Source organism: Lepeophtheirus salmonis, chromosome 4 (assembly GCF_016086655.4).
Source record: "Lepeophtheirus salmonis chromosome 4, UVic_Lsal_1.4, whole genome shotgun sequence".
NCBI lineage: Eukaryota > Metazoa > Arthropoda > Copepoda > Siphonostomatoida > Caligidae > Lepeophtheirus > Lepeophtheirus salmonis.
The window spans coordinates 16363622-16390878 of record NC_052134.2 but is presented as its reverse complement, the minus strand read 5'-3'; the positions used below and the strand labels follow the sequence as shown (position 1 = coordinate 16390878).

Sequence of the window (27257 nt, the reverse complement as noted above, 5' to 3'; positions counted from 1 at the left end):
ATTGCAGCCCTCCTCCGAGCGGGAGTGCCTCATAACAACATTAAGGAACAGTTTGGGGCCTCGTTGAAGACAATTTACAACTACCCAAGCGCTTGGTGGCTGGGGGTGGTCTCAAGCATTCCCCAGGGGCTGGCAGGAAGCCCACTGTCTCAACAAGGCAAGTAAAGGCAGTGTTCAAGAGGACTCCCAACAGGTCCATTGCCGACATGGCCAGAAAGATGGGAACGTCGAGATCAACTGTTTCAAGGGCATTGAAAAGGGCAGGAAGAAAGTCCCTGAGGCATACTGAACGCCGTCTACTAACTGAATGTCAGTGAGAAGTCAGACTTAAGAGTGCCAAGAAAATCTTGAATGATATCAAGAGCTCATTTGGACGCATCATCATTTTTTTCAAATGAGAAAACTTTTACGGTCGATCCTGTTTTCAACAGGCAAAATGACCGTGTTGTGAGCTTTGGAGATGTGCAAGATAAGCACCGCTATGTGGCAACAACAAAGAACCCTGCTTCGGTGATGATGTTGGGTCTCGTGGCCTCCAACAGGAAGGCCATGAAGCCGGTATGGTTCCCCACTTGCTACAGATTAACAGCGGAGGATTATGTGAAGATTCTGGCGTCCAAGGTCCTTCCGTGGATCAAATCCATAGTCGGCAACTCTCCTTGGGTTTTTCAAGAAGATGGAGCACCCGCCCACGCTTCCAAGAAAGTTCAGGAGTGGCTCAAGGAACAGCATGCACTTTTGGCCCAAGGACTACTGGCCCCCTCAGAGCCCAGATCTGAACCCACTAGACTTCTCTATCTAGGTGCACATGGAGACCATGGCCTACAATAAACGACACAAGAACATAAATGCCTTAAAGGCTGCTGTCAATAAGGCCTGGGCCTCCATGGACGCCGATTACATCAAGCAAGTCTGTGGCAGCTTCAGACGTCGCCTGACCAGTGTCATTGAGTCAAATGTTGGTTACATTGATTAAATTTGATCATAAACTATTTTATTATTCTAAAAATGTATGAATAAATTGTTTCTCCAGTCATTCGAAATGTCATTATTGTCCGCGATATGTTCCGAACAAAAATCGGTAAATAATTCTGCACAGCCCTGTTTAAAGAAAGGTGCAACAATTTTTATTTGGCATATTGTCAAAGCTTCTCTTTCTTACTAATTTCAATAACTGAAATATAATTTTGAATCTAGATTTTAACTAGTTAGTTCAATGGTTGAATGTCACGCAATTAATTCATTTCGTGAAATTTAGTTAGCATACATTTCCACCTATAGCAGTTGGAGTTATTAATAATAAATGTAAACTCCTCTCCAAAAAATTTAGTAGTTGACGACGTACACAGTGTTATTTTTTCTAACGCTGCTATCGTTGTTTGTCAATTTTTGAGGAGATGACATTCAAATATAATGTAACTAAGAGTGTGTGTGTACGCTCAATAAAGACAGAGAGTAACACTCAGGATTTTTTAGAGAGTTGTCCTTGATGGACAGCGAGTAGATTTGATAACCTAGATTTAAGTAATTCCTGCCTACATATTATGTCTTTGGTAGATACAGAGTGGTATTTGTTTTTAATCATTTCCTCTTTTAGCTGCATGTAGCTAATTTAATAAAACGTCATGACATGTTTTCTACTCCATTACATTTTTTAAATTGTCAGTTCGATATCAGTGATGGGTCTTCTATTTTGCATAGTTCTCAGAATTTACAACTCCGCATATAATATTCTACATAAATACTGACCTGTCCTTCTATGATACTCTTTAGGACATCTATTTTGGATCCAGGACGTGGAGGCTTTATTTTAATAGCTCTTGGAGAAGAGCAGGAATTGTTATCCTCATCAATGTCATATTCTGTATCCTCAGAATGTAATGAAGGGGACTCTATGCTGTCATTTCGGCTACAACTTTCAATAAATGCAAATATATTTTTCGTCAAAAAAAGAAAGAAAAAAGACTGAAATATTACCTGGTACTAAAGCTATGTTCTTCCTCATTATTTTCAACAGAATCTTTTTTTTCAGGGAAGACACGTCTAGGAGCCGGAGTTGGTAGTTCGACTGTAATAAACCCCCTCTCTTTGATTACAACTTTGACGGGTTCCTGTGGAGATGGTTTACTCGACGCTTGTGTAATGACTTGTTTTACGTCAGTGATGCCTGATCCCTTTTTCTCAGAAAAGGTTTCAGAAAAAGGAATAAAATTGAACTCGGATTTAATAATAGATCCACTCTTTTTCAACTCCATGTTGGCCTCCCTTACTTTGCTATAGCTTTGAAGAGGGGCTGAGTCTCTCGGAGAGATTGAGGAGAGCAAACCCTTGTTCCGCTCTCCCCTTTTTAGGAGCTCACTATCACTAGCATAGATCCCTTGTCTACGTCTACCCTCAACAACTAATGATGGATCTCCTTGATAATTAAAGGAGTTGGAATTTTTTATTGAAGTCCAGGGTTTTGTTCGCGTAAATCTTTCATGTTGTGTCAAATCCTCGTGGCTTTCGTAATTATGTGGCATCTCTAATTTGTGACCGAAGTGACTAGGGGATTTTGTCCCTGAGGGAAGAGTTGATCCCACGCTGCTTTTACCAGACTCGGAAGGAGATGAATGAAAGACTATTTTCTCTGATTTAGGAATTGTTTTGATTAATCCATTTATTTTTTCATCATAATAATGTTTAATGGCGCATAACTTTTGGAATTAAAATTAAAGAAACCAAAAATAATTATGTATGAAGGATAAATGAATAAAAAATACCTACATCGTCATCCCGATTTAATTTATCACCGAGGGTCTTCATAGATTTGATAAAAGTATAAGTGTCAATTCCTGTACTCTTGGGAGAAATCCCAAGAGAAATTAATGATTCATCAAGTGTTTCCTTTGGGCTAGGCGCATAATTTGATTTCAAAGGGATTTCCATAGAGCTTAAGAATAATTTTGAACATTTTTTTCAAAAGACAGTGTAATAATACCTTATGAAATAAGGCTGAAAAATCGAATTTACCTTTCTAATGACTCAATCGACTTCAAAGATGGTGAAACACGGTTGTTTTCTTTGTCATTGATGATATCAATATGTTTGGATACTTCTTTCTGGTTTTGGATGATAATCTTTGATTTTTCAATCAATTTTGATCGAGGGATGTCAAGTTCCTATTAATTAAAAAAAACACGTTTAAAAATGAGTTATATTGATGTAGATAGGGTGCAATTACTACACTTTTTGTTTTTGGCTCAAGTTCATTATGTCTGTGTAATTTAGACTCGCCAAATTTTAACAGAAAATACCTGTGTTTTTGGCTATTATTTCAATCTAAATTTAAAGAGCATACCAGTCAATAGTTCTTCTACAATAGCATTTGAATGCAGCTCGTCAAATGTTGCAACTACTCTCTCGTAGCCAGAGACGGTTAAAACAGTTAAAAAAATATATAATTAGAGGTAGAAATTTAAAAAATTGACGAAATAAAAATTTTTCAGTAATAAATGAATGGAATTTTCATGATGTAGAATGAAAAAATAGAAAAAAATGAGTTTAATCGAATATGCGTTTAGTTCAACTCATATTAAAAAAGAAAGTATTTTACGTAAAGTTTTAATTATTTTTTCTCAAGCTGTTATTTTATTTTGTTCTTGAAGAGATAACATCTAAATATTGAGTGATTAACTGCGTGGGAGTGTGCTGAAAAACTGAGAGTAACGGATATCTTAGGGAGTTACCTTCTAGATTATGAAAAGAAAAATTGGCATTTTAGCCTGTGCCTAATTACTCCTGCAATGCCGGGTACTACCAATGGTAAATTAAGAAATGGCGAACTTAATTTTTTATTTTTACTCTTTTTAATTTACCGGTTGATCCGTAACGACTCTACTCAAGTCAACCTACAACTTTTCATATTTTTGACGGAGTAATTTATGAAAAATTTGATATACTAAGAATATCTGGAGCAAAATATTAAAATAGTCATTTTTCATAACTACGATTGAGTGAGCTCCTCAAAAACGGAGAATTACACAAGGGATTTGTTGCAGACTTATGCTCTATACTATTAAAGCAAAATTTGTATGTTTGTCGATGGATGCCTAATAACTCTAGGCAATGTGGGATACTACCGGTAGTAAGTAATAAAGCTAGGCAAAAGAGGGATAATTTTTGATAGGTAGAAAGTTTAAAGTCCTCGAAGCTGCATGGACTAAATACACGAAAAAATGATCCGTACAGCATGCAACTCATTTCAACGTCGATTATCATCAATAGTTACGAATGATGGTGGATATAGAGAGTAAGTCAGTAATGAAAATTATTGCTATTAAAACATATACACTCTTTTTAAAAACTAAATTTATATATTTTATTGATGAATTAATTATTACGTTCATAATGAAGTTTAAAACTTTTGAACAACCCTGTATGTATATCAAGTTATTCTCAATCAAGTAAATACGATTAATACCATAATGTTTACAAACCAATTCAAAATCATGTATATTTATTTACGCATGTTTGTAAAAACATCAAAGAAGATTTACAATGTGTACATATATTGAAACATGATTTATATATAAAGGTAGGTACATAATATACCATAACTACCAATAAATAGGTGATGCTAAGTAAATATTAATATTTATCCGTTTGAGTATGAATAATCAAGATCTCAATATACATACATAAGGTTCAATGTCTACCTAATATGAAGGATAGATCGAGTCCCACTAACATCGTTTGTATAATTATTTGTAAGTCGTGTCCAGGGTGTTTAAATATTCCGGGACATTGTTGTTGAGAAGGATCCCAGCAAATATTTTTTCAAATAGTAAATCAAAAATACTTATTTAAAGTATTCATTTTTGTACTTTAAGAAAGAATGAGTAAATTTTCTACAAGTCTTACCCATGTATTCTCAATTCATCATTAGGCATAATTATTTATCTATAAATATACTGCATGACTTGCAAAACATAAACCGAGTGATTCTTCATTTAATATGTTTAATTTTACGAGTTATTTAAGGTATAGAAAAAAGAAATCTATAATTTGTAATGGATTTGAAAAAAAAGCCATTAATGTTTATCTTCTTGGGAATCAAAACAGTATTTACGGGACAGTCGGACTCAATCGTGTGATTGGCTGTGTCAATATTAAGACGATAAATACTATTCATATTTTTGCCCACGTTTTTTGTGTTTTCTATTTCATCGAAGAAAAACTGTAAAATATTGCGTATTTTCTTCTTGCTGGTGTCTATCTTTGACACGCGCTCTAACAATACTTAGTCAAACAATCACAAAACTGACCCGAAAGTTTTTTTTTTTTTTTTTGTTCGAAACCATATCTTTCTAACACTATTTAGCAACAACCAATTGCGCTCATACAATGTGAGATGGAGATGAATAGAGCCTTCTATTGGCAAAATAATCTTCTTCCTTGTATTAAAACTATCGTATTATTAAATGCTGGAAAAGAAAGATTTCTCAGGAATTTCTTACTGGTATAGTTATAAAAATGGAACAAGAAAAAATCAATGACGTTTAGTATTAGAAAATACATATAAAAAAAAACATTTTAATAGAGATTTTAAATTATTACAGTTAGATAATTTTATTAAAAATATCTATAATGTACGGATGTCAATTTTTAAATTAAGTGCGGGTCCTACAAGAAGTGCCTCTAATACCTCTTTCAACAAAATCGAAACTGTCTTTATTGTATTTTTGGCTTGAGTTTTGACTAACTCTTGAACAACAAATTGATTGAGTTTTGTCATGTCAGAAATCTCTATCATACTGATTTTAATATGTGAGAGTATTTCCAAAAACCAAGCTATCATATCAGACATCCAGAAAGGATGTACAAAGTTCATGTAAAGTTTACGTAACATCTAAGAAATAGTAGTTATAGCAATATTTCAGAAGGAAGTTTTTTTTTTACTAGTCATTATTTTTCTTATTTTGCTACTCCATCTAAAAGTTCTACATCAAGGAAACAAAGGTAAATAGGGACGTTTTCCATTCTTTCTCTCTCTTTCCTGTAAAAATCCTCATGTGAAAAGTTTTGAGAGACATTATTTCATGATTGTTGAAAATGAAGTGTTTACAAACTTAAAAAACGCATATTTTTTAATTGAATCAGAAAATTTAAGATTTAGAGTTTTTATCTACTCTTTCAATCAATTGAAATAATTGGTGCTAATGATTATTAATTTTGAAATTAGTTTCAGATTAATTTTATTATATTTCATTTATAGGTGTTATAAAAATGATTAAGCGAGAGTTTTTATTTATTATTTAAGTTGTACATATTTGGTTTTAGATTGCTCCTAAGAGTAATTTTCTAATCATTCTACCTCCCCCCTTTAAGTCTCTTTTTTCTAGTCCTATCTTTTTTACCGTTCAACAGTTCTAAGGAACGATTAGTAGATCCTTCTGTCCTACGGGCTTAGCTATTTTTTTCACTCCTATCTAGGATTGAAAAATATAAAAACGAGCACTTGATGAATTATGGCTATAATACTTGAGTATCATATGTTTTAACCACACTCATCCTACTTCAAGTATCTTGTCCCTTTGAAAAAGTTTATGGTGAAAAGCTAAAAAGCGTCGTTAATAACTATCCTTTCTTGCTAGACCGATCCAATACTAGCTATATAAAAGGGGTAAAATATTTGAATCGTGCAGAAGATAATTTTAAACATACCTCAGGCCCAGCAGTTCACCTTCACAACCCGTGGGCTAGGGTGAACGATAAAATATTAGAAGCTTCTGTTGTGCGTCAAAGCACAGCGGTAGTGGAGTTGAAATTATATTTTGGTCCAGTACTTTACCTGTACAACCTGAGGCCCAGGTGTATTTTGGATATTAAGATGGTTTCTTTATGCTTAGAGAAGGGGCAGTGGAAGAATTTAACTTGAATCTAGCCCAGCCGCTCGCCTGCACAACCCGTGGACGGGCGCGTATTCTAGCATATCTGAAAGGGTTCTTGGTGCTTATAAATGGGGTGGTAGTGCAGTTTAAACTGCCTTGAGTCTGTGTACTTCACTTTTGGATACTAGGAAGATTCCTTAGTGCTCATGGAAGAGACATTACAAAAATATCATTTGACTTAGGGACAGCAGTTTTCCTGCTCAACCCGTGGATTAGGGTGTATCATAGCATATTAGAAGGAGTCCTTGTTTCCTAGAAACACGGCAGCGGAAGAGTTTAAACTGTATTTTATCCCAAAACTTCCTCATTATAACCTAAGAACTGGAGTATATTTTGGAATATAAGGAGATTTCCTTGATGTTCATGGAAGCGGCTACGGGTGTGCGACTTCTAAGTCTTACCAAAAAATAGCAACCTACTTCCTCATTCTGTGATAGGAGAGTGCCTATTTATTTGTATACTCATACTTGAATGACCTACATGAGAATAATTATTAAGATTTTACGATATTTTTTTCTTTTTTTTCTTTCAGCAATAGAGCTCTTAATGGTTTTAATGATTCCTGATAACCATCCCAGAACTGCATTTAGTTTGATATTCAATGAAGGTACGGATTTTTTCTTGAAAATCGGGAAACTGTCCAAATCACCTAAAAAAATGATTGATATTTGTTTTGAACAAAAAATTACCTGGTTTCAAATGTGAACAATATTTATAAGTAGTTATAATAAAGAACCATTCCTTTATTTTAGAGGATATCATAGATGCCCTCGATAACTTCAAGGGAAAAAGTAATCATACTGAAGAGCAGCTATTCCTTATTTCAAAAACTTCATAAGGCAGGAGATATTATCCTCTAATTTTAGGAATGCCCATATTATGGCAAACATCATGTCCGACTTTATATCGACGAACCATTTCTTCTGGCTTAATTGTTTTGCCTCCGGAAAACCACATCAAAAGATTGACCAGCAATTTTTGAATGGAAGCAGGAATAAATAACTCAACCTCTGATTATTTGAGTTGTAAAATAGCTTCGCTCGACGATAAAGACAGAAATGTCTCTATATATTTATAAATGAGGTTTATTCTGCTCAAAGATGTGAATTCATGGGTAGAAAGCTCTATAGATATGAGGATAATGGATCGACCTAAGCCATTTTGTGTTTATGTTTAAAAGTGCCCTAGGTAGGTACAACGACATAGTTGCAATGGTTCCCCTATCGACAATTATCTTTCTGTTTACCTTTTGGAATTATCTATCAATTCATGGTACTAGGAAAACTGCCCTGGAGAAAATTGCCCGTTGAAGATTGTTAAGAAAATTCCCCATTTTTTGTTTAAACTTCAAGGTGAATAATAACACACTATAAATTCGCTTAATATTATTTATGAAAAATATGTAAGCGTATTTGTTTGTTTTATTCACCAAGAGAGTACCTTCAATTTTAAGTAATATTTCTAAGGCCTGGGGTCGTGTGGGGTACTTTGGGGTACCCCTGCATTCTTAAAACCACCTCCAAAGCATCACATGCATCCAAGAATCCCTTCTAATACTAATAAAGTATTTTAAGTACGGTTTACAAATTGAGAATAGTATTTTTTCTGTTTTAAACGACTTTTAACTCTTTTTTCTTTTGGATGCTAAGTCAAATGTAAATAACATTATTTGTATTTCAATAGTCAAATGAATAATTGTTGTTTTTTTCTGTAATTTTGTAGTTGCTACACTCAATTATAAATTGTTTTTTTCGTTTCTTTTATGTTACGAATTTCTGTTGGAAATAATTTATCTAATCTTGTGAGTAAATTATGGTGCTTTATTCATCATGAAGTTTGAACAAAATACGGGCAATTTTCCTCCACGGCAATTTTCTCCAGGGCAGTTTTCTATACAATTATTTTTATAAAAAAACAAGGCTTCCCTGAGTGCTCAATTCAGGTAAAATTTTCATGTATGGCTTAAATCCATCTCTAATTATATTAATTTAAATTCATTTACTAGGTCAATATACTCTTGATCTCTTAAAGACTCCTCAAGAATATCTTATTCTGATGGATCAACTATTTTCTCTTCTCTTCTGATTGACTCATTCAAATATTGCAATCCGTATTAATTCGTCTCTATGATAACCAACTTCTTTTTCAATATTTGCATTAACTTTTGGGCATGACGCAAGTGCACTTGATAATGCGTTTGGGATCTCATGAGAATTTCCTGCATTCTGGCCTAAATTGATAGATGGACAACTTAATTTTATATGGGATCAATGTTGCATTTTCAAACGTCTCTATATTGTAACTTTTTTTAAATGGGATAAGAGGTTTATGATCAGTTATAACCGTAGTTGTAGGTAATGCAGCCAAAAATATATGGAAATTCTTAATTGCCCACAAAATTTCCAAACACTCCAATTCGATCATGGCATATCTTGTTTCTGCACAAGACAAAAATCGAGATCCACATTGTATTAACTTCCATCCCTCTTTATGGTTGTGACGTAACACATATCCTAAGCCATTAATTTTTGATGCATCTATCTCAATGCGTGTTCCTAATTTCGGATCGAATGGGGCTTATACAGGTGGTGAAGTCAACATTTCTTTCAGTTTATCAAGGGATAAGGTATGGTTAGTACTCTATTTAAATTCAACTTTTGATGATAATAATTCCCTTATAGGTCCAGCTGCTTCACTTGCCTTTGATGAAAATGGACTCCGTTGATTGACTAAGCCCAAGAAACTCCTAAAATCCCTCCTATTTTTTTATTCGGAAATTTACTTATTGAATAAAATTTATCAGGATCAACTTCCGTTCCTTGTTGAGATATGTAAATCCACAAAATGTGACGTTTGGTAGAGCAAATATAAATTATTTATAAAACATATTTTCAGAAGGAGTCATAAAAACAAGTCAAAAATCTTTTCATCTAATTCCATTTGTCAATAGCCTTGTTTTGCATCCATTGTCGTATTGTAGGTAAATTCAAAACAACATCTCTTTGAGTCCTTATTGGAAGAATTGGTAGATAAGCTTCATCATTCAATTTTTTTAAATCAATGCAAAGTCTAGTTTTCCCATTTGATTTTGGAAATACTAGTAATGAATGACACCATTCAATAGCCTTGCTACTGATTACTCTCATTTTCTCCATATAATCAATTTCTTTCTATACTTCAGCTCTATAGGGAAATTGTAGGGCTCTTGAAGAATGAATTGCATGAGGTATATAATCTTCCTTTTACAATATTTTTATTGGTTATCCATCCATTGGTTTTATCTTTTGTCCATTAATAAAACATCATCGAATTCCCTCATGAGTGAGTTTTTAGTTTGATCCACATTTTCATTCAATTCATTATTTTATGTTATTATTTGAATCTGATTGGGAAAATTACCTGGAATTAACCGAAACTCTCTACATACTCTTCTTGGCAAATTTACTTCAGTAACATTCTTAAATATAATCAAAGTTGTTTTTTTACTTGCATATTATTTGACAAGAATGTTAGTTGGATTTTCCATATAATTCTCAAATTGGACCCATCGACACTTGGGAATTGTCTTTCAACATTTCTAATTATAAACCCTCTAAGTAGAGATTGGATTTGTGCAAGAGCGCGAGGAAAAGGCAGGGACAAGACAAGATTCTAATATTGAATTAGTAGCATTTTTATTATATGCTGCCTGTTATATGGTTTTGTGTGGAAAAAAAATGAATTACTGCTATATTATGATAACCTTATACATTTGAAATATCATTAGTGCAGGAAATATTATCATAATATTTAAATATATAAATATTTATTTCATTAAGTATTTTTAAATCAATTTACAGCAAGGATGGGGAAAATTCTCCTTTTTGATGGAGAAATTAACACATTCATGACATATTAAATAATGGACAAAACGGAAGAAAGATCACACGCATCAACAGTTTTTTCTTTTTATATTTCCTGAACTTAGTTTATTTCTGTCGCCGAACATCATATCCGTCACCCATACATCACTAATAATCTCCAGCACCGTCTGCCCATACCTTCTTGTACAGTATTACACAAAAACTAATAAGTAGTTTAGAAATATAAATTGTATAATGTCACTTAGTATCCTTCTTCGACTCTGAATGAAATTACTAGAATGATAATGTAACATTTGTTAGTCCATTCGGCATTTAATAAAATGACAATCAATTGGCAGATTTGACTACAATTTTTTTAATGCATATTTTTTTTTAAATCACTTCTTTAGTATCAAAGTATTTTGTCTAATCTATAACACTTGATTGAATAAAAATCCTGTATCTAGATTTATTTGGATAATTTTTAAATGAATAACTAAGTTCCTTTTTTTCTCGAAACTTGACTAATTTTTGAATCAAAAATGGTCAATGACAGACTATTTTTTGCAAATTTGATCCTTAATTTCTTGCTTAGAAAATAAAATGCAAAATAAAGTATATTCTGTAATACTAAATTCCTTACTTTTGTCATTACAGTACACCCTAATGTATATTTTTTATTATTAAAAAGAATATAAATTCCTTTTGTTGTAAAGGAATTAAGTTTTTTTTACATATTATTTCATAAAAAAGAGTCTACATTAATATTATGAGAGAATATATTGCCAAGAAAGCTTAAGTAGTAGCAATAAGTCAATAAAAGGTTCTTGGATCTGTGTATTTAAATTAAACTTCAAAATTCATGAATTGTATTTGCTATATGAACTTAACTTCCGAAATATCAAGCATTATTCCTCAAAGAAAAGTTAAATCAAGATAGCTTCCAATGCATTCATTGATTTTTTTCCATTCAGACACTCAAAAATGAACCAAAAACATGCAATCCCCTAAATTTCTACTCGATGTAAAAGCTTGGACGAAGGTCTCTATGCGTCATAATGACTTGTGAGTGAATTCAAAAGCCTCCTGCTCGGTAAAGATTGATTCCATTGAAATTTTCCACAAGGTTTCATGGTATATATTTCTATATGTTACATATTATTTGTAAATCAGCAAGAATTACTCTGTTTTTCTGTAATCAAGGATGTTCGACCTACCTATTAAATTATGGAGTTAGAATTGTGCTGGATATAAATTTTTTGACATAATCAAGAACTTTGGAGTTCATGTGAAGACTGTCACCAACATTAAAAATAATTTTGAACCTACTGGAACCTTTAAAACAGACAGGGGCAGTTGATTATTTTATCTAATCCTTCAACTAGTATAAGGCAGCTTGCAAGAGACAATAATATCGCTTCAAAGCCTATGAGGGATTTGGTAAATAAATATTGGGGTTTAAAAAACCTTCGGAAGTCCTAAATCCAAGTATTGACTGCATTACAACAGCAGAAACAAGTTGAAAGATGCCCGCGGATTTTAAACTTTCCCCTAAAATAAGCAAACACCAAAAATAATTTTAGAGTGTTTAAAGTAGAGAAGATGTCGTTGATAAAGTCTTCAATTCTTGTACGGACTATATACACCTTGACCAGGGCTGCTCTACCAGATTTAAGTTATGTGACAAAGTCCAAACAACCTGCCAGAGTCTTAATGTTAGATTTTGTTGATAGAAAAGTTTTATTTCCCACATTTATTGAAGACACAGTAAATTCAGTGATATAGAAAAATATTGTCATCCACAATGTGATTCCACTCCTTGAGGCAACCCATTGTGTAGATAAATTTGTTTGGATACAAGATGGTGTACATACACACACCAGCAACACAGTTCAACCCTACTTCATGAAGAAACGGAAGTAAATTGGCTATTTTTTTCCAAGGAGGTATGGCCACAATCAAGACCAAACCTGAGTCCACTTGACTTCAGTATCTGATATCTTGTATAAGCTAAAACCAGTCGCACTTATCCTCACAATGTCAACATCCTAGTGTCCTCCATTGTAAAGGAGTATAACAACATGTCAGAAGAGAGGCCTCCAAAAAGTATGCAAGTCTTTTAGGGTTAGATTGGAGGCTTGTATTGCTCACAAAGGAGTAGTTTTTGATAAATAATTGTAGATATTACTCAGAAAAGTAAAAAACGTACAAAAAAGTATTGGCTTAATTTGTCAAATATTTTTGTAGGAGCATTGAATTTGAATTATATTTATCACCCACAAGACATTTTGACATATGCAGTATAAGTATTGATTTGTTAATAGACAAAATACAAATTATTTTCTTTCAATGTTGGGGTATATAGTCCAAATAGTTTCTGTTAATAAAGGAATAAATATATATTGTGAGCCATATCTATTAATATCAAAAGGCTGTGTATAACCTTTACACTTTCTAAATTTTAATATTTTTAGAAAAAAAAGTGTTTGGATAGTTTTCACATAAAAATATTATTTCTTGTAATACAAGGGTAAATATTACTATACCACACATTGCATACATTTACTTTTTGTCTTTTATGTATATAAGGGTATATTTTTCTTTAAAAAAATGTTGCTTTTATAAAAATGAATAGTTGTATCTCTCTTTGTCATTATAAAAGTATCAGAAATTATTAGCTGTTAGTGACAAAGAGACATAAAAAGAATTTACATGATTATGGTGATTTTTTAGTATTAGCTCGGATTTTTTTTGAGCAATGCACTATGCTAAATGGATGTCATAAGGGATATATTCAATAAATACCTATATATTTAATTTCTCTTTGAAAAATGCATTTATATAACAAAAATATATATATTTTTTTCCTTTTTTTACCAAAAGAAACATTGTGGACTATGCCCCCAACATTTCGAGAAAAAAAAACATATTAAGAACCTGTCAATTCTATATACTACGGGGTGTTCCATAACTATTTATTTATCTATTATCAAAACTTAAACAAGATCCAACCAGAAAACTAAGCTTCCAAGAATCAAATTATATAAATACAAATACTTAGGAAAGTTGATTTAAATGATCGATAATAATCTTTTGACGGATCTTGAAGGTGATGCAGGTCATCTTAACTATGGCCTTGTTCATTTTTTTCCTCACTTGATTGACAAAGGGCCTTAGAGTTCTGTATTCCACTTTTCTAGAAAAAAATTATGCCCCCATGCTGTTGGACTGAAATTTCCATATAGAAGAGCTAGTCACATTGATTGGTTGAACAAGGGCATCATTTTGTTGGGGACAGTATGTGAGAAAAGCATCATACAATCGACTAAAATTGTCAGACAAGAACAGAAATTTACGACCCAGTTCCAAATTTAAACAGGGTGTATTTTCTTCTGTACAGCTTGCAAGGATAGTGTGAAGATATATCATTCTACCCTACATGCTTTCGTGGAGTGTCAAGCGGTATCGGAGATGATATATATTTATTGAGGCATAATGTTGAGTTATTGTGCTTGGTGGGTTTGCCTTCGAACTACATGAACGCCCATATTTTGTTGGAGATTTCTCTACAAATGAATTTCTACCCTAGAGTAGCTTCGGATTTGGTTCTATATTTTCCTTCTTGTTCGGTTAGACATTATCATAAACTAAAGACTATAATAGATAAATTCCCGAAAAGTAAGGAATGAGATGAGCAACATCTATTGTTATTATTCTTATTCACGTTCTTTAATTATTTTTAGCATTATTCTTTAAGGCTGCATGTATTATACTGGGAAAAAAGTTATTTCGTATTCCCGACCTCTTTTTTTTTATAATTAAGTATATCTAGTGTATTATTGGTCACATCGGATCATATGATAAAGTGTTGTAAAGGTGTGAGTGTATACTACAAACGCTTTTGGATGTTATTGCACTTGGCCGGTTCAATCCTGAATTATCGTGCGTAGAGAATGAAGTTCTCAAGGAAGAAATTCGTCAATGAATACGGGCTCGATACACTTTTGGTTCGTGTTGCACAACAATGGCTCAAGTGATGTTTTTCAAGTCAATTTTTTCCTCTACTGAAGCTTGGGATCGAACAAAAGAGGCCAGCATCGTTGAATAGGAGACAACAAAACATCATCGAGACAACACTAGGCCACATACATCTTTGATGACGCGTCAAAAGATTAAGGAGGTGACATGGGAATTTATTATACATCCACATTACAGTCCGAACCTGGCACCAAGTAACTGCCAAATGTTCCTGTCTATAGCAAACATGCCTGGGCCACAAATTTGGCCTCAATAAAGACCATAGGTAATTTTTTTATTGTCCCAAGCAGAAAAAAATCATTTTAAATAGACGAAAAACTATTAACTTAAAAACAAAACAGCCTAATATCTATATATTCTACATATATTTACACTATCAAAATATGAGGATTTAATATTTAAATCAAATATGTGACATTTTATCTTTTTTTTTCTCTCTTTCTCTATTTATATAAATATTTGATTATTTAATAAGCTTCATATATTGAGATATATCTATATCGATATCTTTGTATGTATTGAACAAATACATTAGAGTGGGTCAAAAATTAAAATTTAAGTCATGAATCCATGCCAAATTTCCGGACAATTGAACGTATTTTTGATGTTTCCATTTCAGTTGAAACTTTATTTATACATATTTTGTGGATTTTTAAATTTTTTTTACAATTATTACCAATTACTATGGTCAGAAATTGGATTCCTATAAAAAAATGATAGGTTTTTATTATAATCAGATGGTTTAATTTGCTGGGGGTTTTTTTTTCATATTTACTTGTCTAACAAATAAAATTTTGTTTTTTCTATGAAATATTACGTTATTTTCATATTATGTATCAAAAGCAAAACAATCACATTTGATTTTTTTTTCTTTTATAATAATGACCAAACATTTACATACCACGTAGCCACTGAGTGAGAAAGGAGGGAGTCTAAAACAACATTTATCCTCGTTGGGGAGGGGGTTCACTTAGAGCTACGTAGACCTAAATAATATTCAAGATGGCATACATGACGTTATAATGGACAATTTCTTGGAAAAATATAATAAGGATCAACCTTTTTTTATTTGAAAAAAGAGTGACCTTTTCTAAAAAAAGTTCTTGTGGAAATATAAATAAATATTTGTTTTCTAAAAAAAGTAATATCATAGGAGGTCATCGTAAGTCCACATTCAAGGGGGGCTTTATTAGTCAACATCAGACCAAATAAACCGTGTCAATGCAGATTCAACTTAAATATTTCGTCTTGAAGAAACCCTTGGTTTCTTATCGACAGTGAATTATGATATATGTCCAGCCGGTATGTAGAAATAAAATAAAAAGAAAATGAACATGGTCACCCTGTCAATTTGAAGAATATTTCGGAGGGGAGTCCCTTAGCTGCTATGACACAAAAAATACAAAACCAACTCCATATATAGAAAAACTATATACGTTGGAATTAGTCCAAAGTTAATAATCAATTGTAGTCCTAGTCCAAAAAGACTTAATAAATTTTGACAAATTCACCCTCTGTCTTGAGCATTAATTATCTTGCAATCTTTTGGGTTGATTATAAAGGCGCATGGAAGCACAAGTGAAGGGTTAATAACAAATCTTAGTTGGTACAAATCTAAAATCAAGGGATAAATTTATAAAAATGATGGAGATAAATCAATATCTCATTTTTCAATATGTCATTAGTATTGGAAAAATATATATAATAATAATATTCACGGTCGTACACTATAGTTGGAAAAAATTTGGACCTCATCCAGATCCTAAAAGAATGCTTTGTGACAATTTCTTTGGTTTTATTTAATAGTAAAGATGATCATAGTATTTTAATTCACAATATGACCTCCATGGCCCTCTATCACTGCCTCAATTCTCCAAGGAGTAAGCAATTTACTTCATTAAAAATAATTGCATAAAATGGTCCCAGAGTTGGTAACATTGATTTTACAGTCAATTTATGATTTTAGGATTTGCAGATCTTTAGAATGTAGACAGTTTTGAAAAATAAAAATATTTGAATTATTTGGCCTACCTTTTCATTTTTCTCTGTGCTTCAATTTTTCAAAAATACACGCACAATGAAAAAAAAGAAGAAGAAAAATTTCAAAACTGAATTAGGCCGTGTCATAACATTTGATATTTTTGACGTTTAATCATAAATCAACTCTTCCATATCAATATTTGCATTTACGAAGTAAAAATGATCCTAACTATTGAATTTTATGTAGAACATTTTTAATCTTCCATAAACGATCCTACAAAAGGTTGGAAATACCCAATCTGTAACAACTTAGCAATTAGCAGCTCTTACATGATAATATATTTAATCTCAGTTAATTTGGAAATCTTTTGAGTTCAAATAATAATGAATACTTTAAATAAGCAAAACACAAATAGATAAGTGATTGTGTTTGTCCATCTCGAAAACTTACCAAAAATGGAAACAAACTTTTATGAGCAAAGGACACACAGTCGTGATGCACTCATACGAGATCTTGTTGAGGTGAATATTTGTTTCAATTGAGATCAACCCTGTTATAAAGACGAACCAGTTATTGAGCTATTATAAGTAAGTATTATTATACAAGACAGAAATGTTCAAAGCAAATCTCCATAGAACAATATGTAGTTAATCCTCAAAAGAGTAATCTTGTCCAGGGGCGTCCGCAAAAAGGTGGATTGCAGGGGATGTAGACACCTAAATTAAGGAATTTGCCTTTATACTATTTTTTTTTTTTTTTTGAATAGCGGTTGATTTTTGAAATGTTTTCAAAAAATTTAATCTTTGGATTTATTTTCAAAAAGATTCCGAAAACCAAGCCCTCCCCAAAATATAATCCTGCGGACACTTGTGTTGTCTGTATGATATTATGAGAGGAAATCGAGTTTGTTATCTTTATAAAATAATTCCCTTTTATGAAACATTTTAAAATGTAAGCCAGAAATGTATTTGGGAACCTCTGAAACCCATTCCCTTGGCATCATACCCTTGACCAAATTATTTTTATCACAATATACAACTTTTTTGTTAACTCCGTTTTCAAAATAGAAAAAGTTGATAACACCCCCCCCAAAGCCACCCACCCTAACATATGTAAATATGCCCATATCTCAAGAAAATGTTATTATCCTGATAGTGAAATGTACTATAAGTTATATAGATATTTATTGTGTAACAGCTGGAGAGATGTTTGAAATTTACTTAAACTGAAGATTTCATAATATTCAAACATAATCATTCTACATACATAATATAATAATATATTTCTATTTGAATTTTATTTCTTTCAAGCTGTACCTATATATTTACTTGAATGTTAGTTAATAATAATATATATACAGTTGTACTTACGAAAGAAGTATCTTGAGTCAGCTTTTCCTTTTCAAGGGGGGTTTTCTTCATTTTCCATTTCAGGAGTGTCACTAAAATGAAAGAATATTTATTGAAAAAAATAATTTGTTAAGACATCGTTTGAAAACTAATCATAAAATGAAATATTGGAATATTGTACACTCTTAATAAAATCACAAAAACTATTTTAAATAAATTATTCATTTAAGTCTCAGTCATTCATGAGCAAAAGTACTATTGGTTACACTTTCTATTGAGATGTTTTCTCCTCAAGCATAAAAAATTAATCATAATAGCTAAACAAAAAAATTAAAAAAAAAATCTTCAAGAGGCAAACAATGGCAAAAATTCGCAGGCTAAAAAATGCTAGGAACTTCCAACCCTAGAGATATATACTTAAACACAAAAAAATATTTGAAAAGAAGAACTAAACTTGCTAAAATCCTGAAATTTTAACGACTTATGATATCTAACAAAAGAAGTTTAAGTGAAAGAGTTGTTATTAAATGTTGAAATACACTGATTAGTAGTTTAATAATTACGAATAAAGAAGAATTGATAGTTTGTTGTGTATATTATTCACTAAAAATGAGCAACAGCTAAAATTTATTCGTGTGAACATGCTCATTTGTTTCACTGTCGAAAACGAAGAACGGAATAGAAAAGTTGTATACGGACTGTCACGAGTTCTTGAGTACTAAGCATTACTTAAGTGGCTGCAAGAAGATATCAACTGCAATAAGTGAATATTTAAAATAATGGTAACGAAAACATTGCAGGAAAATTATCTGAGAAAGAGAGACCGTAATGTCTAATGGGGTATTCTCCAAGATAATTAATTGTCTGTAAATAGTAACTCAAGCTTCAAACAATGATCGACACGAGTACACAAAACATTCAAATTTTTATCACAATTTGAAAATTCAAGTCAAGTCGAATTTTCTAAATAATTACTTCAAATGGAAAACTGACGGGTATAGTAAACTCGAGTGAACTCAAATTCAAAAACATATCTTTTTTTATCATGAAAAAAAAATCAAAACCCTGAATTAATATCAAGGAAATAACCAATGTTAATGCTTAAAAACCTAAAAAGAAACTATTTATGATTAAGATAATAAAGTCTGTGATCTAAATGGAGTCTTAGGAAAGTGTATTAGAATTTGACGGGTAAGTCTTTTAAAAATAGGACACTCTATAGAAAAGCTGGGACGACTACCCAAATCATAAATATAATGAAGAAATGCAATGGTTTCAACGAAGAGAGATGGAACTAATTACAGGCATTGCAGACTGTTATGTATTTAATATGTCCTTTCTGGTTTTTATCTTCCTGTATAATCGTTTATGTATTTAAGTACTGAGTTTTGTGTATTATAAATAGTCAAAATATATTTGAACCAATTCTCAGCTAAAAAGTTGAAATTGAAAAAAAATTACTTTTAAAGAATACAAAAATTTCCGATGACTCACGTAATATTCGAGCTGCAATCGATATAGTGGAAAGTTGGAAGAAATTTGGACCGTTATAAGCTCATGATTTCTGTAGAGCTTTTGATTTTATTTCAAATTGACCAATTCTTAGATCCTTCCGAATTTATTTTTTACCCTGTACGTACCATGTTATACAAGGATTTCATTGGATGGGCTAGAGAGAAAGCCAATCATATTATAAAAGACAGGTCGTCAGGGATACCGGTCGGCTTCACTTTTATTTATAACTGGATTTGATAGATTACATAGAGGTACAGAGAGGCTTGAGGTCAATTTTGATGGAACTCAATTCATCGTTGTTTTATAGCTAGAACCGACTTTTGAGTCTCAGCTAATTGCAAGAATAAAATTACTGAATTATTTTTAGAATCTATAAGAAAGTGTAGGATTAACTGAGAATAGACATTAGACTTCTATTTTACCTATAGGCTCCTGTACATTTAAAAATAGAATCTTGCTGTACATTTAAAAATATGAACAAAATTGGGTGGACATCTTGGACAAAAACTCTTTACCATTAAATATGAAGAAAGCTGAAATTATATTGTGGATAAAAATCAATGGCTAAGTATAAGAATGATATACTTAGAGATCTTGAAAAGGAAGCATTACTCAGTATTCATTAACATAATATGAACAAAATTGGGCCACCTTATCCAGCTGTACAAAAGGAACAAACCGTACTTTTGGCTTATGATGGGGACCAATTTGATGAACAAAAATTGGTTCTTTAATCTCACCAATATAGACCTTAGCTAAAAGAAGAATTCAGATGAATTATTTTCTTATAAAAATGACTAAATTATTTATGTAATTCAACAAAGTATATATAAAAAGGTTTTAGAAAATATTGGATTAGTCGCAATCATCTTAGAGTGTATAATTGAAACTCAAACTCTTTACTTGTTAATTCTTGATTATAATTCATTCTTGTATAATGGACTATAATGAATGTAAAAAAAAGAAAAGTGACTTTTTGGGGGACCGAGATAAATAATGATAAATTTTTTACCGTGCAGTTACAAATATCCACACATTGTATTATATATGCAAGGCTCTGAAAAAAAAATTTATAATAACACTCAATTATAATGCCATATCCATTCTTTCATATTATATATCCATCAACCTAAAGCGATTGGCTAATGAAGAACAAAAGTTCATCTGAGGTCTTATTCTTTTCAAAATAGAATAATGGAACTTTTGTAGTAACTAGAGCCCTGAAATTTTCTATTCGTAATTTGCTTCTCCCTCATAGGCAGCCGACAAAATAACTATTAGCATATTCTGGAAGATGAGTTGAGGGATAAAATCTTGACAACTTCCATCACTATGTCTCTATACGATGACAATTTCTCAACTAAGGTGTGAGTCATAGAGTCTTGCCTATAGAAGAAATATGGAACTCCAAGATCAACTTTACTTAATCATCAAAGAAATATTTAAAGAATATTTTTAAGGGATTTTTTTATAAATATTTGTCGTAATTGCTATTTTTTTGTTTTTGTTTGTTTGTTTACCAGTTTTTTATTTATTTAAAGATTGTTTTTCTTTTTTGGTCAAACCAAATAAAAAAACATAAAATGTAAAAAAAAAAGTTGTATGTCAATTATATTTACTCATTGACACAACTTCAATCAAAAATTGACCGTGTATATGATTTTTGTGGAGTACAACGATAATAAAACTTTAATATTTCTCTATCATCCCTAACAATTTCTTGAGAAAAAAACGAAGATAGAATAAGTAAATAATTTTTAACACAACATAACTCAAGGTGATTCAATTAGAGAAGAGGTATATCTTAGTATGTTTGCACAGTATTTTTACAGTCATTTAAAATATTTTGAGTCTAAAGCTAATGAGAGTTTCGTTTCCTAAAAGGTCATACTCTACTCCTGGCCTATTTAAGGAACTTCAATTGTTCAAACATAAAATAAATTATAGAAAAGGAAAATTCACTCCAGCCTTGTACCTAAATAGACAAGTGTCAATATTAAATCAGGCCAAGATTTTCAAAAATTAGTCTCAATAACCACATCACTAGTTGTGATCATCTTAAGAATATAGTTACCCCTAAAGTTTAACCTTGGTTACCCCTAGAAAGACTCGAAGGAGAAAAGCAACATGCAGGTTGAAATCATTTTAATTAAGTCCACTCACATACTCAAAAATGACTAAGTGTAATGATGTAATTGATGTTCGCTTATTAACTCCCAATATATTTTATCTTAGATAATTTTACAGAATATGATATAAGTAAATAATGTTTTGTAATGTTCGGTTAATTATTCGGAAGTTAACTAGGTATAATATACAACAACCTCTCTTTCTACAAGTGTAAATAAATAAATAATTTCCGTTAAACTTATATTCTAAACGATTATCTTTTCATTTGGGTTTTATTTTTTATCAGTTATATTAGAAATCGTCTCTTCCGTCTCTTTCTTTAGTTGGCAACTCTTAAGAACCTTCTATTCTTCCAATATGACTTTCCACCTTCTATATAAATTATAAATATGTTTTGTATTTTCGTGATATTACTTTCCTAAATTTATTCCAGAACTCTGTAATTGGTCTTAGGCCTAGACTCGATTTCCTATTACTAATTCCATTAAATTATTGAAATGGATGTCGTAATATGATTTTGACTTCATATATACATCTTCCACCGTCTGTTTAATATCTTTTAAGGGTCTTCATTGTTTATTTATGTGTAGAAGATCGAAGATTTGGATCATGAACTATTTGATAAGGCGAGTATCCAGACTAACACAGTATATTTTTATATTTTAATAATCCATCTCTGAATTCATATTTCTATACCTACATTTATGTAAGAGGTTTTTCATATTTTTCATACTTTGTAAAGTCACCAAAGATTGATTTATCCATTCTTCTTTTAATGGACGAGGGAAATCAGGTTATAAAATTCCAAACTTAATGCAAGCATTTTGTGAGATCAATAACTCGTTTTGAGGGATATTCTTTATAACGTATATCACCTCTTTACAAATACAGTTTCCCAGTCTCAGTTTCAAATCACTAACATCTTGTATATCTGATTTAGATCTATTAACACCAGTTTCAAATGTTGATCTTCGACGTCCAATATTGATATCCTTCAATACTCATGATCCAATAACAGATACCACTCCACCACTATCACAACAAGTTTTTATAGTTTTGAAGTAATTTCTATGTACATTTGATAGATTGACGGATAGTTTATTAAAATCAAATTTTTGAATTGTGTCGATGATCGATATAGAGTTTTCTTTGAGATACCTGCACATTTGCTAATGACCTCTCCTACCACATCTTGTGTATTCTACGCTTTTTGTAGATAAAATTTTTATATTCTTACGAAGAAACCACATTATCAACACCATCTTTCTCAGATTTTGTTCCACGATCTCCCAAGGCATTGCATTATTCTTCTTCGATATATATTGGCTCTGCTTGACTTTTTGTTAGCGTTGACACCCTTTGATACTAAATCATTTAGACAATTTTGATTATTTTTTGCCGTTTTTACTGTTTTACATAAAGTGAAAGTATCTTTCAAATTCAGCTGTGGAGTCTTCCCTAACAACTTTTGTTTTACTTCGTTGTGGTAGAGGATGCAAATTATTAAAGCAACTAAGCAATTTTTTTGCTTACAATTAAATTTTTGTCTCTTCTGCTAAAACTTTCAAGCAACAGTAAAATTAATCACCCTTGTATTTCTTCTTATTTATTTCTATCAAGTTGATGTTATTTTGTCTTTTTTTCTTTAGAGTATTCAGTAATGTATTATATCACTTCATATAGAGTCGTATTTGTTTTTGCAGGAATATCTAAGATATTTCGAACTTTAGAAACTCAGTTGAGCAACTTGTCCATAATATTGATATTTGCTCATTGCAAGGTTTTTTCCTTCATATAAATTAATTTTACAAATTTATTCCATGTTTCTAATCATTCTAGGAAGTCTGAAAACCAATCTCGTCTTCGATTTGATTGGGTAGTTGTATATTCATTTTTGATGAGTCTCTGTATTTCGTCTTAATTAGATCGGCCTTTGTATTGGGCCAGTTTGATTCCAAATATTGACCTAATTAACACTCAATTTCTAATAATGTCTTTTTTATCAAATAATTTTAATTGTGCTTCTCTAGACCTCTGAACTTCCGTTGATTTGGTCTCATTATTAGATGTCATCCTTTAATGTTCTTTTAAATAAGAGTTATTCTCGTACCTCAGGTCTCACGATCCTTAGATATGGACTCGCCATATAATGATGGGTTTGATGTTCTCTAATTAACTCAAGATATATTTTATCTTACATAATTTTACAAAACTTATATATTAATAATATGCAGCACTACATATAATACTTTTCTTGGATATAAGTATACTAAAACCCTAATATTTCTTTACAAAAATTCCATTTCCAACAAAATATGAACTTAGTCCAATAAATGAATTTAAAATATCAATATTCGAGATATTATTTTATATGCCTCTTTTTCCTAGTGTTTTTAGTTAATGACATTTTATATTTCCAAAACTTGCATCGCGTTTTTCTAAATAACTAAGCAATATCCAGGTATTTTAAATCTATATCCACTAAGATCATTCCCAGTATCTTCATTTCTAATACATCCATTCTTATATTAATTTGTATAGTTTATGTTTAGGGTTGTAGATAATAAGACCTGCCACTGTGTAAAAATATAGGAACGAAAATTAGTGTGATAATTCTGACAATTAGAATTAGGTATGAGAGGGTAGATATTTAGCTGTCATAACGCTGGGAGCAGCTAGTGAGAAAGTAACCCCAAATTCCACTCCGTATCTAGCATGGACATATATAGGTAGGAATTACTCGCATAAAGATTCTAAATTCTACTCTGAGTCCAACAGGGACTTACAACTATAACTAACAAATTATCAGCGTATTTCTCCGTCATACATGAGCAAACACACTCGTAGTTAAACTTTCTATTTAGATGTTATCTCCTCAAGAATGTAATAATAATTATAACAGCATTAGAAAATACTAACCAAACAATAAAGAAAGACTCGTACACAAAAAAAATTAAATCCCCCGCCTCAATCAGTCTTTTTTCTGATAGGTTCAATCTTTCTTTTTTGCTTAATTATCAGTCAATTGGTTCTTGAAGGAACATACTAATAAATTATAGCTAGTTAATATAAATATAGCTTTCTCATTAGTTCAGTTTCTTTTTTGACCACCAGAGTATTTTGTGGCTAGATGTTATGGAATGGGATGTGTGTTAGAAATTTTGGAAGCAGAGTCTTAGTCTTTAGAACAAATTATTAGTCAAATTCTCAGCCATTCATGAGGAGACACACTTTATACTTTGATGCTTTCTTCTCAAGAATGAAATAATAAAAAGTGGTTGCAACTACAAGAACTCATGCGTTAGTAAAAGCAATATCTTTTACAAAGCTACATTTTATGTTTCTAAAATGTTTAGTATTTTATATAAAATAGCCCTCCAAAATATGGAAATGAAATATAAGAGAATAAATTCACAAGAAACGTATCTAGCAACTAGGACCCTTTATATGTATACCTGCATAGTTACATTAAAAGTAAGTGTTAATTAGTTCAAATCTATTAAGCAGAACATACGTTCATTTAATTTGTTTAATAGCCATGAAACACGTTATATCTTCACATTAATTAATTTTTCCTTTTCTTTTCTTGTTTTTATTGACATTGGGTTTTATTTTTCAATCTAAATGATCAAAAAACGTACCATAAGATATAAGTTATAAAATAAATGATTTTTTAGTATTTCTTCCCTTGTAACTACCTTCTAGGATTTTTCTCCCAGGATATTTTTGGGGCAATATACTTACAAGAAATCTTGCATTTAATTATTTCATAATATAAGTTTGGTTAAACAATAAAAAATCCAACATTAATTTGACTGTCCATAAACCAAATAGTAAAGTGTGAAAATTTGTGTATTAAATGATTATTTATTATGTTATAATTTTTCAATAGTTTAAATGTAAATTATTGTTTAATTATCTATGACATTTTTGCTGGGTAATTATGTATTATGTTCTACTTAATATTTATAATGTATATATTACCGAAATAAATTAATGTTTTTAATATAAAAAACAAATTAAATTAAAAATTATCAAAATACAAAAAAATCCTCAAAAAAGACTAATTTCGCCGCGTGGTTGAAATCAAACTGACAAAAGATAAAGGAGTGAGTCATCAAAACTTTCAAATATTGATTTATGTGACAATTTGAAAATGTCTAATATAACTTTTTAGATCAATATGGTAAAATATTGTTTGAGCAAATCTGTAATCAATATATTCTTGCAATTATAGTAAAATAAGTGAAAGAGATATATACACTATGATAAATTAAATCTATATTAATTTCTATAAAGATGCTCAATGATAAATAAATTCATCATAACTTCGCTGGAATGTCTATAATTGTGTGTTTTTTGTTTTGGGTTTTTTATGTTTGTCCGAACTGCCGAGTCAATACCTATTATTTTGATAAAAAATATAATTGAAAGTTTGAACAAATTGATAAATGCTGAGAGATAGCTCAACGACCTAAATGTTTTGAAAATTGCATTATTTTCAAAAAAAAAAAAAGTAACTTCCTTCTCAATTGTCGTAAAAACAGTTCACGATACAGCTTTTATTTTAACATATTTTTTTGAAAATGATTTAATTTACTGGAAGATGTATGTATAATGTTTTGAGAAAAAAACATTATTAATTTGAATTACAATGCAAAATAGTTGAAGAGAAAACTAATACATATATAGGGTCTTGCGCGCAATTTTAGTGCATTTTCCTTTTGCAAAAAAATACTCTTTGTTCTGGTTTTGTTGGTGCTTAATTTGGAATGTAAAATCAGTCTCATTTAATGACACTTCATAGGTGTCTTAAATTTCAAATCCCCTTCTATGAATCAACATTATTCATATACATTTTTTTAGAATATTGGGAACAACAGTTTAAATCCATTCGGTAAAGAACTACCCTTGTACTACAATAACTAATCCTATCAAATAATAATACTCAATACTTTGTAGTTTTATTACCACGGATGCTTATTTGAACAAAGATAGAAATAAGATATATTAATGGAATATTTAAAGAATAAGGTAAGTAGGATCATAGTTTACTCAACAAAAGTAGTGTAAATATCAATGTGCAAAGACGGCAACTATGGAAAAATCAACTCTATTTCAAAGTATATATTAATGGAGTATTTACTACCAAATTGACTGGAAATAAATTGCCTTCATCGCGAATGGTTTTGTAATTTTTGCTTTTATCATCATTTTGAATTAAAAAAGAGCATTTGGGAATCATCATATATAACTCTTAAAGAAATATCAAATTTTTGAGGGAAAACATATGAGAGAGATACATCTTCCAAAAGATGATTATAAAGAATTTTGGGAACTTGCAATGATATTTATTGGTAGTCCTACAACTGTGGAATAACACTTATGTCCCCCAATCCAGTGGACTACGCTCGTTGGCTGTGAGTTTAAAAATTTGTTTTGTAAAGTAGTAGTTTAAATTAATTTCTAA

At 31.0% G+C, this 27257-nt stretch overlaps 1 protein-coding gene across 1 annotated transcript in view; it reads right to left on the bottom strand.

The window, feature by feature from the left end:
- LOC121116921 (DAZ interacting zinc finger protein 1) overlaps positions 1-27257 on the bottom strand; it is a 178788-nt gene that overhangs the window by 4855 nt on the left and 146676 nt on the right. Inside the window, exons 8-12 of the mRNA XM_040711230.2 lie at positions 18164-18234; positions 3013-3161; positions 2767-2932; positions 1978-2696; positions 1750-1915 (exon numbers count right to left, since the gene is read on the bottom strand). Coding sequence (XP_040567164.2) covers positions 1750-1915; positions 1978-2696; positions 2767-2932; positions 3013-3161; positions 18164-18234 — 1271 coding nt within the window. The remainder of the gene's footprint in view (positions 1-1749; positions 1916-1977; positions 2697-2766; positions 2933-3012; positions 3162-18163; positions 18235-27257) is intronic.